The sequence below is a fragment of the Giraffa tippelskirchi genome, chromosome 5 (assembly GCF_054371585.1).
Source record: "Giraffa tippelskirchi isolate mGirTip1 chromosome 5, T2T-mGirTip1v1.2.pri, whole genome shotgun sequence".
Classification (NCBI taxonomy): domain Eukaryota; kingdom Metazoa; phylum Chordata; class Mammalia; order Artiodactyla; family Giraffidae; genus Giraffa; species Giraffa tippelskirchi.
In genome coordinates this window covers 193,765,734-193,778,682 of record NC_137279.1, presented here as the reverse complement: position 1 = coordinate 193,778,682, position 12,949 = coordinate 193,765,734, and the positions used below count along the sequence as shown (strand labels likewise).

Below are 12,949 nucleotides of genomic sequence, written 5' to 3'. Positions count from 1 at the left end.
CCGCCCTGGGGCCTGACCAGAGGATCCCTCAGAACACAGAGGCGCCATGCTGGTGTGAGACCTTCCAGTGGTCTGAGCTTGGCAGGGGCCCCCGTGTCCCGCAGCCCACTCCCCCAGGACTCAGGCCCCCTCACCGCCAGGCCAGGCCCCACACCTGCCTCGGGGGCACAGGCATCAGACATCCCTGACTGCCTGTACCGTGGCTGGAGGGTCGTCCTGAGGACCCTGGACAGTCGCTGTGGACTATTTCTGGAGGCAGTGTGGGCTGGTGACCCGAGACCATCCCGGAGGACTCCGGCCTCAGCAGCCCTAAGATGGGCTGAGCAAGGGCGCAAGAAGGAGACTGACCCAGAAACCCTGGCCCAAGCCAAGGGCCAGCCCCACAGAGGAAGGGCCCCCAGCAGGCTCGCCTTCCTGCCCGCAGAGCAGCCCCGTCGCCCCAGAACTCCAACACCTGTGCCCCAGCCTTGGCGGGTGGGCCTGCCACAGTCCTGTGTCCTGGCACTTCGCTCACCCTGGGGCCTCATCGGCCACATGCGGCCCACAGCCCTGCCCCTCAGATAAGTGATGTGCTGTCCTCCGGGGAGGCCAGGCACCCCGGTGTGATGAGAGCAGGGCTCTGTCAGAGCAGCAGTGACAGCAGCAAGGCCTCGTCCCCGGGGAGCCCGCCCTCATCCCAGCTCTGAGGGGCTGCTCTTGCTGATGTGTCCGTCTGGTGACAGCTTCCTGGGGGCACTCGAAGAACACACAGAGTAACAGGAGCTCCCAGCCCTGGGGAGCCGGGTAGTCTGGGTGGGAGAGGAGACAGTCTGTCCTGTCTCCAGTCAAAGCCCGGCTCCAGGAGGGCAGGACCTTCCTGCTTCAGTCTCGTTTCTTAGGGTCATGGTCCCACATTCTCAGGACCTTCTTCTAATAAGACTAACGGAAAATAGGACTTACACCCCCATACTCTCACGTGTGTGTGGAGACAGAAAACACCCCATGCAACCCTGAAACCAGTTTTCTTTTGTTGACAGTACTGTGAAAGTGAAAATCGTGTCCAGCTCTTTGCAACCCCATGGACTATACAGTCCATGGAATTCTCCAGGCCAGAATACTGAAGTGGTAGCCGTTCCCTTCTCCAGGGGATCGTCCCAACGCAGGAGTCAAACCCAGGTCTCCCACGTTGCAGGTGGATTCTTTACCAGCTGAGGCACGAGGGAAGCCCAAGAATACTGGAGTGGGTAGCCTATCCCTTCTCCAGGGGATCTTCCTGACCCAGGAATTGAACTGGGGTCTCCTGCATTGCAGGCAGATTCTTTCCAAAGCAAAAGCTATTAATGACAAAAAGTAAGCAGCCCAGTAGACATAGAGACCCGTGGAATTAAATTGAAAGTTCAAAAATAAACTCACACTCCATGGCCCATTGATTTTTGACTAAGGTACAAAGACAGTTCAACAAAGGTGCTGGGACAACTGTACTCCCACCTGGAAAGGGGTGAAGTTGGACCCCTATCTCATACCATATACAAAAGTGAACTCAAAATGAATCACGTCTAAATGTAAGAGCTAAAACGTAGGCAACTTTTAGAAGAAAACACGGGTACATCTTCATACCTTGGATTAAGCAATAGTGTTTTAGCTACGACACCTAAAAAAAGCACAAGTGACCAAAGGAAAAACAGACCAATTAGACATCAGCTAAATTAAAACCTTCCATGTTGGCACTTCTCCAAAGAAGGCACAGAAACGGCCAATGAACACAAGGAAGGATGCTTGATGTTAGCCATCAGGGGAATGTAGATCAAACCATAATGAGATGCCACTGCATACCATCAAAATGGCATGGCTAAGTCAAAAAAATAAGATATGGAGAAATCAGAACCTTCACATACTCCTGGTGGGCGTGTAAAATGCTGCAGCCACTGGGGCAACTTGGGCAATTTCTCAGAATGTTAAACACAGAGTGACCATGTGACTCGGCAATCCCACTCCTAGGTACGTGCATGTGTGCCCAGGAGAACTGAAAACACAGGCTCACACAAGGACTTGTACACGGTGGTCACAGAAGCACTATTCACCATGGCCAAAAAGTGGAAACAACCCCAAGTGTCTATTAGCAGATGACAAAATACGCCATCTCCAGAGATGGAACACGCTACTCAGTCACAAGAAGGAATGAAGCCTCTACCCCCCAGCACGGACAAGCCTTGAAGACGGTGCGCTGAGTGAAAGAAGTGAGACGCAGAAGGCCACGCACTGTGAGGCTCCGTGTGTGTGAGACGTCCCGAGTGGGGGATCCAGACGGAAAGCAGATTAGCAGCTGCCGGAGCAGGGAGCAGGGGTGGGGTGACTGTGAACAGGGATGGGGTTTCTTTCAGGGAATGAAAATGTCCTGGAATTAGTGGCGATGTGGCACAACCTCATGAATATACAAAAAACTATGGAATCACACACTCTGCATTATGTCTCAGTCAAAAACAGTGAAGTAACCAGCTCAAAAAACGTTCTCAAATGAAGCCACTCACCCTGCCGGGAGCGACGAGACTCTCTATGCCGACCAAGTCCCGCTGCAGCTCCGTCAGCTTCTGCAGGTTCTCCAGCTGGGCCAGGCTGTGCTGGAGCGTGGCGGTCACCTCCGTGATGGCCTGGAGGGCATCTGTGTGGAGAGGTCCCTCAGTATGGGCAGGGGCAGGTGGGCTGGGGTGCAGGGACGAAACCCTCCCCCCACCAGCTTGTGACATTTTAAAGGTGGTTTTAATTCCAGGAACACTGTGCTCAAACTCTTCACAGGACTGCCAGGGACAGCAAGTGTGGGTCCTGAACCCTGGACTCGTGAAGCCCAAACTGCTCCCGGCCAACACCCATTGGTGTTGAGACTTGGTGAAGAGACAGGGCCGTCTTGGCCAACAGCTCTTCAATGTTATGGGCCCTCATTTGACACGGGCTCTTCTTTCACGTTTCCCTTAAAATGCACTCACCGCAGAGGTCGGCGCGGTCCTGGCCTTGCGGGCCGGGCTCCCCGGGCCCCGGGGCACACAGGCGGCGTAGCAGCAGGCGGTAGTGGTGCAGGCGCTGCAGCGGCTTCAGCAGGAAGGCGTTGAGCGGCAGGTAGCAGACCTTCTGCCTCTCGAAGTCGCGGCGCAGCGCCTCCAGACTCCGCAAGCGCCGGCTGGCCGCCTCCAGCTCCGTCAGGACCTCGTGCAGACGCTGGAAGTGGCCGGTGAGCGCCTGCGGGCGGGATGGGCTGAGCGGCGGCTCGCGCCCCGGCCCCGCCGGGTCAACCCCTCGGAGCCACGCCCCCGGGGGGTTGCCCCTGAACCGGCGTTTCAGCGGACCGCACAGGCGGCCGCCGGGCCGGGTAAGCGCCACCAAACGGTGCGCGCGCGTGGGTCTAAGCTCACGCCGCCTCCGGGACGCGCTCACAGCCCGCCCCGAGAGCCGAAAACCGGGAGGCGCGTCCGGGGGAAACGCGCTAACCTTAAGCCTAAAAGGGGCGCCTACGCCACTGTGGGGCGGGGCCGGGCCTCAGGGGGCGGGGCGGAGCCCGGCGGAGCCTCAGGGGCGGGGCGGGGCTTCAGGGCGGGGTGGAGCTCGGCGGCGCCTCAGGGGCGGGGCGGGGCCTCAGGGGCGGGGCGGGGCCTCAGGGGCGGGGCGGGGTCTGGGCAGGAAGCCTCCAAGAAGGAGCACACGGCGCGTCGCGCAAGAACCAGAGCCCCAGCGCTGGGAGCGCAGGCGGCGCAGCCGCAGGTGAAGCTGGTACCTCGGGCTCCCCGTCTTGGGGCGCGAGCGCAGCAGGAGCAGCTGCACCGCCCCACGGCTCTGAGGGGCGCGGGCTGAGGGAACCCTGGCCAGGCAGGAGGCAGCCCTGGGGGGCGCTGTTGATCCTGAGGGGCGTGTGTCCTGAACAGAATGCCTTTGAGGTGGAGGAGGCAGCTCCGAGAGGACCTCGCCTGAAGGGAGCCCTGCTCTGAGGGGGCACTGACCTGAGGAAAGCCCGTCCTGGTGGAAATAGCACTCTGAGAGGAACAGGCTCAGAGGGGCTCGTGTCCTGACGGAGAGGAACATAGCTCAGAGGGCTCGTGTCCTGACCTGAGGGCAGAGCTGACCTGAGGGGAAGTCTGTCCTGCCTTTTGTCGTTCTAAGGAGAACACTGTCCTGAGGAGGAAGCTGGTGTCCCCACCACCAGCTGCTAGGCCCAGAGCCTCACACAAGCCCATGCTACCTTTAACTGAAGCATGTTCCTGAGCAGGATGTCCCCAATCCGCTGGTGACTGTCTGTGGCCTGGGCACTAGAAGATTCCTCCCTGGAGCAGAGGGACAAATGAGGTCAAAACCTTGGACAGCTTGTGAGAAATTCTCCTCTCACTGCTAGTGTGATGGCAACTCCCAGGCTCATAACAGCACCCAGAGGCTCTGAGGGGGAGGCCATACTTGACAGAGGCTGTTGTCATAACTCGACCATCCTTGAAATGGTAGTGACCAGGCAAAAAAGGGATCATCTCCTGAGACTAGAGATCTCTTCAAGAAAATGAGAAATACCAAGGGAACATTTCATGCAAAGATGGACACAATAAAGGACAGAAATGGTATGGACCTAACAAAAGCAGAAGATATTAACAAGAGGTGGCAAGAATACATGGAAGAACTATACAAAAAAGGTCTTCATGACCCAGATAACCACGGTGGTGTGATCACTCACCTAGACCCAGACATCCTGGAGTGTGAAGTGAAGTGAGCCTTAGGAAGCATCACTACAAACAAAGCTAGTGGAGGTGATGGAATTCCAGCTGAGTTATTTGAAATCCTAAAAGATGATGCTGTTAAAGTGCTGCACTCAACATGCCACCAAATTTGGAAAACTCAGCAGTGGCCACAGGACTGGAAAAGGTCAGTTTTCATTCCAATCCCTAAGAAGGAGAATGCCAAAAAATGTTCAAAGTACCACACAATTGTGCTCATTTCACATGCTAACAAAGTAATGCTCAAAATCCTTCAAGCTAGGCTTCAATAGTACATGAACCGAGAACTTCCAGATACACAAGGTGGATTTAGAAAAAGCAGAGGAACCAGAAATCAAATTGCCAACATCCGTTGAATCATAGGGCTTCTGAAATGGCGCAGTGGTAAAGAATTTGCCTGCCAATGCAGGAGACACAAGAGCTGTGGGTTTGATCTGTGGGTCGGAAAGATCCCCTGGAGAGGAAATGGCAACCCACTCCAGTACTCTTGCTTGGAAAATTCCATGGCCAGACGAGTCTGGCGGCCTACAGTCCACAGGGTCGCAAAGAGTCAGACATGACTGAGTGTGCACCAAAGCATACAATATACTATAAAAAGTATAGTTGGATCATAGAAAAAGCAAGAGAATTCCAGAAAGAAACTGCTTTGCTGACTGTGCTAAAGCCTTTGACTGTGTGGATCACAACAACAGTGGAAAATTCTTAAAGAGATGGGAATACCAGAGACCTTACCTGCTGCCTGTATGCAGGTCAAGAAGCAACAGTTAGAACTGGACTTAAAACCACAGACTGGTTCAGAATTCGGAAAGGAGTACGTCAAGGCTGTGTTGTATATTGTCACCCTGCTTATTTAACTTCTATGCAGAGAACATCACGTGAAATGCTGGACTGGATGAAGCACAAGCTAGAATCAAGATTGCTGGGAGAAATATCAATAACCTCAGATATGCAGGTGACACCACCCTAATAGCAGAAAGTGAAGAGGAACCAAAGAGCCTCTTGATGAGGGTAAAAGAGGGGAGTGAAAAAGCTGGCTTAAAACTCAACATTCAAAAAACTAAGATCATGGCTCTGGTCCCATCACTTCATGGCAAATAGATGGGAAAAATGGAAACAGTGACAAACTATTTTCTTAGGCTCTATAATCACTGTGGATGGTGGACTGCCACTGTGAAATTAAAAGACGCTTTCTCCTTGAAAAAAAGCTATAATAAACCTAGACAGCATGTTAAAAAGCTGAGACATCACTTTGTCAACAAGGTCCATATCAGTTCAGTTCAGTCGCTCGGTCGTGTCTGACTCTGCGACCCCATGGACTGCAGCACGCCAGGCCTCCCTGTCCGTCACCAACTCCTGGAGCTTGCTCAAACTCATGTCTATCGAGTTGGTGATGCCATCCACCAACTCATCCTCTGTCTTCCCCTTTTCCTCCCATCTTCAATCATTCCCAGCATCAGGGTCTTTTCCAATGAGTCAGTTCTTTGCATCAGGTGGCCGAAGTATTGGAGCTTCAGCTTCAACATCAGTCCTTCCAATGAATATTCAGGACTGATCTCCTTTAGGATGGACTGGTTTGTCTCCTTGCAGTCCAAGGGACTCTCAAGAGTCTTCTCTAACACCACAGTTCAAAAGCATCAATTTTTTGGTGCTCAACATTCTTTATTGTACAACTCTCACATCCATACATGACTACTGGAAAAACCATAGCTTTGACTAGATGAACCTTTGCCAGCAAAGTAATGTCTCTGCTTTTTAATATGCTGTCTAGGTTGGTCATAGCTTTTCTTCCAAGGAGCAAGCATCTTTTAATTTCACGGCTGCAGTCACCATCTGCAGTGATTTTGGAACCCAAGAAAATAAAAGAAAATAAAGTCTCTCGCTGTTTCCATTGTTTCCCCATCTATTTGCCTGAAGTGATGAGACCGGATGCCATGATCTTCATTTTTTGAATGTTGAGTTTTAAGCCAGCTTTTTCACGCTCCTCTTTCACTTTCATCAAGAGGCTCTTTACTTCCTCTTCACTTTCTGCCACAAGGGTGGTGTCATCTGTGTATCTGAGGTTATTGATATTTCTTCCAGCAATCCTGATTCCAGCTTGTGCTTCATCCAGCCTAGCGTTTCTCATGATGTACTCTGCATATAAGTTAAATAAGCAAGGTGACAATATACAGCCTTGACATTGATCCATATCTGGTTCTAACTGTTGCTTCTTGACCTGCATACAGATTTCGCAGGAGGCAGGTAAGGTGGTCTGGTATTCCCATCTCTTTAAGAATTTTCCACAGTTTGTTGTGATCCACACATTCAAAGGCTTTAGCATAGTCAGTGAAGCAGATGTTTTCCTGGAATTCTCTTGCTTTTTCTATGATCCAGCAGATGTTGGCAATTTGATCTCTGCTTCCTCTGCTTTTTCTAAATCCACCTTGTACATCTGGAAGTTCTTGGTTCACATATTATTGAAGCCTGGCTTGGAGAATTTTGAACATTACTTTGCTAGAGTGTGAGATGAGTGCAATTGTGTGGTAGTTTGAACATTCTTTGGTATGCCTTTCTTTAGGATTGGAATGAAAACGGACCTTTTCCAGTTCTGTGGCCACTGCTGAGTTTCCCAAATTTGGTGGCATATTGAGTGCAGCACTTTAACAGCATCATCTTTTAGGATTTGAAATAGCTCAGGTGGAACTGCATCATCTCCATTAGCTTTGTTTGTAGTTGATGTTTCCTAAGGCCCCTTTGATTTTGCACTATTAGGATGTCTGGCTCTAGGTGATGGATCACATCATCGTGGTTATCTGGGTCATTAAGATCTGTTTTGTTTATTTCTTCTGTGTATTCTTGCCACTTCTTCTTAATACCTTCTTCTTCTGTTAGGTCCATGCCATTTCTATCCTTTATCTAGCCCATCTTTGCATGAAATGTTCCCTTGGTATCACTAATTTTCTTGAAGAGATCTTTAGTCTTTTGCATTTTACTTTTTTCCTCTATTTTTTTGCACTGATCACTGAGGAAGGCTTTCTTATCTCTCCTTACTATTCTTTGGAACTCTGCATTCAGATGGATATATCTTTCCTGTTCTCCTTTGCTTTTCACTTCTCTTCTTTTCTCAGCTATTTGTAAGGCCTCCTCAGACAACCATTTTGCCTTTTTGCATTTCTTTTTCTTGGGGACAGTCTTGATCACTGCCTCCTGTACAATGTTATGATCCTCTCTCCATATTTTTTCAGGCACTCTGTCTATCAGATCTAATCCCTTGAATCTATTTGTCTCTTCCATTGTATAATTGTAAGGGATTTGATTTAGGTCATATCTGAATGGTCGAGTGGTTTTCCCTCCTTTCTTGAATTTAAATGTGAATTTTGAAATAAGGAGTCCATGATCTGAGCCACAGTTAGCTCCCAGTCTTGTTTTTGCTGACTGTATAGAGCTTCTCTGTCTTCGGTTGCAAAGAATATAATCAATCTGATTTTGGTATTGGCCATCTGGTGATGTCCATGTGTAGCATCGTCTCTTGTTGGGAGAGGGTGTTTGCTATGATCAGTGCGTTCTCTGGGCAAAACTCTGTTAGTCTCTTCCCTGCTGCATTTCGTACTCCAAGGCCAAACTTGCCTGTTACTCCAGGTATCTCTTGACATCCTACTTTTGCATTCCAGTCCCCTGTGATGAAAAGGACATCATTTTGGTCTGTATAGTCAAAGCTATGGTTTTCCCAGTAGTCATGTATGGGTGTGAGAGTTGGACCATAAAGAAGGCTAAAGAATTGATGATTTCACACTGTGGTGCTGGAGAAGTCTCTTGAAGTCCTTTGGACAGCAAGAACATCAAACCATTCAATCCTGAAGGAAATCAACCCTGAATATTCATTGGAAAGGCTGATGCTAAATCTGAAGCTCCTATACTTTGGCCCCCTGATGCGAAGAGCCAACTCATTGGAAGAGATCCTGATGCTGGGAAAGATTAAGGGCATGAGGAGAAGAGGGAGATATACGATGAGATAGTTGGATGGCATCACCGACTCGATGGACATGAGTTTGAGCAAACTCTGGGTGACAGTGAAGGGCAGGGTAGCCTGGTGTGCTACAGTCCACGGGTTGCAAACAGCTGGACACGACTGAGTGACTGAACAACAAAATTCTCTCTTCTGGAACAGGATGAATGAAAGCAACTTATGTATCTACTAATATCTGTTTCAATGAAATAATGACTCCTGTGAAATACTTCCCGAAGCTGGAAAGCTCTTGAGAGCAGTGATGGTGGGAGGGGACGGGGGGGGGTTGTGCAGGGCATTACCAGAGCGCCAGTCTCTGCTCCACCTCACGAAGGAAGCCTCTGTGGAACTCGTAGACGGGGTCGATGCTGGAGAAGAGCAAGGTCATCAGGTCTGCAGGCATGGCGTCCGCCTTGACCACCGCGCTCCGGAACCACTGCCAGAAGAGCTCAGGGTGACCCAGGAACCTCACACCTTAGGAGACGCAGCCCTGATCGCAGAGCCCCCACGAGGACAGCTCAAACCAGTGCTCGAGCCAGCCTGTCGGCTGATCACCCAGTTTTCACGATATAAGAAAACAATTCTAGATGAAAAGCTTCAAAGGAATATGTTGCCAGGTTTACAAAAATTGGACCCAGTATTGACCTGACTAGACATGTTTTAAGGCAGATATATTTAACAGAACATATATGCCTCAGCTCATAAAGAATCTGCTTACAATGCAGGAGACCTGGGTTCGATCCCTGGGTTGGGAAGATCCCTTGGAGAAGGGAACAGCTACCCACTCCAGTATTCTAGCCTGGAGAATTCCATGGACTGTATAGTCCACGGGGTCGCAAAGAGTTGGACACAACTGAGTGACTTTCACACTTCACACACTTCACACACATAGACATCCATACACAGATTTCATGACAGCCAAGAGCAGTTTATCAGGAGAGAGTCTGTCTCTGACCGAGATTTAAGAAGCAGTCATAAAATCAAAGTAACAAAGGATTTAGGTTTCATACCACGGTAATAACTTCTAAATCCTTCAGGTATGTTCGTTCTGTAGCGAGAATCTCCTTTGCTATGAAATATGCCTCGTCCGCAGGCACACACTGCAAGAAGTGCAGACAGTGTGAGTGTATGTCTGCCGGCCATGTCACCGACGGTCCTAACACGCCATCTCTTCTGCTGAAATTAACACTGTTGTGTGATCTTCACATGTAATTCCTGAGTCACTTCTGAGTAAAAATATAAGCCCAGTTTTATCTCCCTCAGATGTTTCTCTCGTATTATGTTATTCTTTTTGAGAAAATAATTGCTGCTTAAACAGTGGCATACACTAAAACTAATTACTTATTTTGTGATGAAATTATTGTTCCGCTATCACTCCCAGGACTGCAGCTGGTTAACACACAAATATAGGCACACCGCGGAGAAACTGTGGGTTGGGTTCCAGACTGCCACAATAAAGCAAACATTACAAGAAAGTGGATCAAATAAATGTGCAGGGGCCAGTCCACGGTGACAGAACTCTCTAGAGCGGGAAGGGCAGGGCTGCACCCAGGGTAGCCCAGGCCTCGTGCTCACCTGGGCCGGGGGCTGCGTCCTGCCCCTGCAGGGCCCCACTGCACCCTGAGCAACTCAAGGTCTGCCTGATGGCCCCTCCTCCATGCTTTCCCACCTGGCGCTCGCCCGGTCCTTCCGCTTCTGCACACTCACCCCTGTGCTCCTCCCCCAGGTGGAAGACTTGGGGCTGACCCTCCCGTGTCAACTGTGACCACAGGTACCTGGGACGTGCCAAGTGCAGAGGTTCCTGCCCTTGAGTGGACAGCCTCCCAGGAGGAAACAGGTAGGAAGCAACTCTAGCTACTGAGGAAGTGACCCATCTGGGCAGCCAAGTGTACAGGACGAGGGAGCAGGTGGGGTGGAGGGTGGGTGGTCGGGGTCAGCTCAGAGGTCGAGGGTGGGGGCGGGGTACGAGGTGAGAGAAGTGGTCAGTGGCAGGAAGGCAGGGTCTTTGGGGCCTATCTGAGCATAGACGGTGTGCTGGCCCCAAGGTGAGTCTGGGGGCTGGGGCTGGTCAGGAGGTGCAAGGGAGGTGAGCCAGGGTGAGGGGGGGCCCCCACACATCCTGGAGGTCTGGGCCCAGGTGGGTGGAGGAGGTGAGTCTACAGAGAAAGAGTGCGGGGAGGGTGAGAGTCCAAGGCTGCAGGTGGTCAGCTTGGGGATGAAGCTTGGTGGGGTCTGAGGCATGCTGGGGAAGGGAGGCCAGGGGCCAGGGCTTCCTGGGGCCTGAGACCAGGTTCTCTGAGGGCAGCGAGTCAGGGCGAGAAAGCCTGGAGGGAAATGCCCCATCCAGGAGGGAACGCCGCTGGGAGGTGGAGGTGCCTGCAAACAACCAGGGCAGCATCACTGCCAAGGTCACGGTTGTACCGCAGGTGTCACCAGTTAGTGACAAGGGGCTGCCAGCAGCAAGGTGGTCAGCAGGCTCATGGACGCCAGCCTGGGTAGCCAGAGCCAGCCCCGGATTTCCAGATCAAATAGCACTTTCTAGGAAACTCAGTGGGGAGAAAGCAAAACCTCCGCTGCTCTGCCAGCCACACTCCCAAGGTCAGGGCCCAGGTCAGGGCAGAGGGAGGGGCCAGGCTTTGTTCTCGCAGAGCCCGAGCCTGGAGCCCACCAACAGGCAGAGGAGCACCCATTAGAATGGGAGCACCAGCTCCGTTTCAGGCCGTCCCTATACTGTGGAGCCTCACCAGTTCCCACACAGTTAGTGGGAGACGCTGGTAGGGAAGGGGTTTCAGGCAGCAAGCTGGCACTGGACTCTGGGGGAGGACTGGGCAGCTCCCCACCCCCACCCCACCCCTCAGCTGGGCAGCCCAACGCTGACGCAGGAGCCCAAGGCCAGGCCGGTGGACGCCAAGGCTCCTGGACCCTGCGCTCCACCGCGGGGCTGAGGAACATGGAGGCGGCCCCAGCCCTGCCGGGGGGGTCATCAGGGAAACTGGGGCTCCCTGCCTAAAGCTGGGGGGCCCCGAGGCCAGGGTGCCCCCACTTCAGGCCACGGCCTCGCTCATGAGCAGCGTCTCTCCTCGGTCCCCAGCTCTGATTGTCAACCTCACTCCTGCTTGGCACTGAGCCTGCAGGCGGGGGCCTCCCCTTCTGCCACATGCCCAGCTCTGGGACGCCCCTCCAGGACGACCTCGGCCAGCAGCCCCTGCTCCCCTGACCCCTGGGCCTCCTCCCAGCTCCTCTGCTGTTAAACTGAAGCCAGCAGTTCGGGCAGTGGCGAGGCTGAGGTCTCCAGGATCTAGCCCCACACTCGCAACCGACGGATGCCAGAAACCATGAGAGCAGCGGGGAGGCCCATTGTGGCGCGGGAGCCCCCGGAGGTGAGGGGAGGGTCTCAAGACCGGGGTACCCCCCCTTCCCAGCAGCAAGCCCCCCGGGGCGCCCACCTTGCGTCTCGGCTCCTCCCGGTCGTCTGTCCTAGTTCCAGCAGCGTCACTGAGGACGGGGCCCAGGAGGGGGCTGGGGCCCTGCGCGGCCGGGCCCGGGGGGCTCAGGCCCGGCAGGCTTCTCTGGGTAGAGGGAGAAGGCTGAGGACTCTCCGCTGAAAGGCCTGGAAGTGAATGGGCGATGGGGGGCGATGAGCGGGGGGCGATGAGCGAGGGAGGACCCGAGGGGCAGCACCGCCACCAGGCCCTTCTAGGGGCCGCGGCGGCAGGCACGGCTCGGTGTACCCAGCTTCCCCAGGGAGCCTCCAGGGTGGCCTGGCCCGGGGCTCGGGGTCCCGGGAGAGATACGGCTGCCAGAGAGCGGGGAGGGGCCTGCAGGTGCGTGAGGAGGAAGACAGGTGTCCTGAGGCCAGTCATGAACCCTTCCTTCACTCAGAAAGCTGGATCACACGGAGTGACCCGTGTGCTTTTCTACATCCCTGAATTGTTCATTAACAAGGACTTTAATTTGGTTTTCTAGAATTGTACCACAAAAGCAACTAACAGTTTTCTTCCCTTCTTCAAGTAACGTTTGCTCGTGACTAGACTGAGGCCAAGTTTCGACCTTGTTCTATTTCACCCACCATTTTGTAATACAAAATTATCTTACCCATTTAAAAAAATCCTCAAAGGTTTATAATGTTTTCCTACGAGAAACTGGTCACTATTAAACGCCAAATTTGACAGTTACCTCCACGCAGAGTTTCAGCGAAGACGCTTAACCGGCGACTGAAGGCAGCCTAAGACGCGCGGGGCGG

At 52.7% G+C, this 12,949-nt stretch overlaps 1 protein-coding gene across 8 annotated transcripts in view; it reads right to left on the bottom strand.

Annotated features, from left to right (window-relative positions):
* The window catches only part of FARP2 (FERM, ARH/RhoGEF and pleckstrin domain protein 2), a 102,446-nt gene that overhangs the window by 7,044 nt on the left and 82,453 nt on the right, over nucleotides 1-12,949 (bottom strand). For 7 of the 8 annotated variants that reach the window (XM_081490585.1, XM_081490584.1, XM_081490583.1 and 4 more), the window contains 6 exons: nucleotides 12,153-12,316; nucleotides 9,717-9,806; nucleotides 9,009-9,142; nucleotides 4,205-4,286; nucleotides 2,961-3,210; nucleotides 2,508-2,638 (listed from right to left, as the gene is read on the bottom strand). In XM_081490585.1, coding sequence (XP_081346711.1) covers nucleotides 2,508-2,638; nucleotides 2,961-3,210; nucleotides 4,205-4,286; nucleotides 9,009-9,142; nucleotides 9,717-9,806; nucleotides 12,153-12,316 — 851 coding nt within the window. The remainder of the gene's footprint in view (nucleotides 1-2,507; nucleotides 2,639-2,960; nucleotides 3,211-4,204; nucleotides 4,287-9,008; nucleotides 9,143-9,716; nucleotides 9,807-12,152; nucleotides 12,317-12,949) is intronic. The other variant, XM_081490589.1, reaches the window with a different exon arrangement.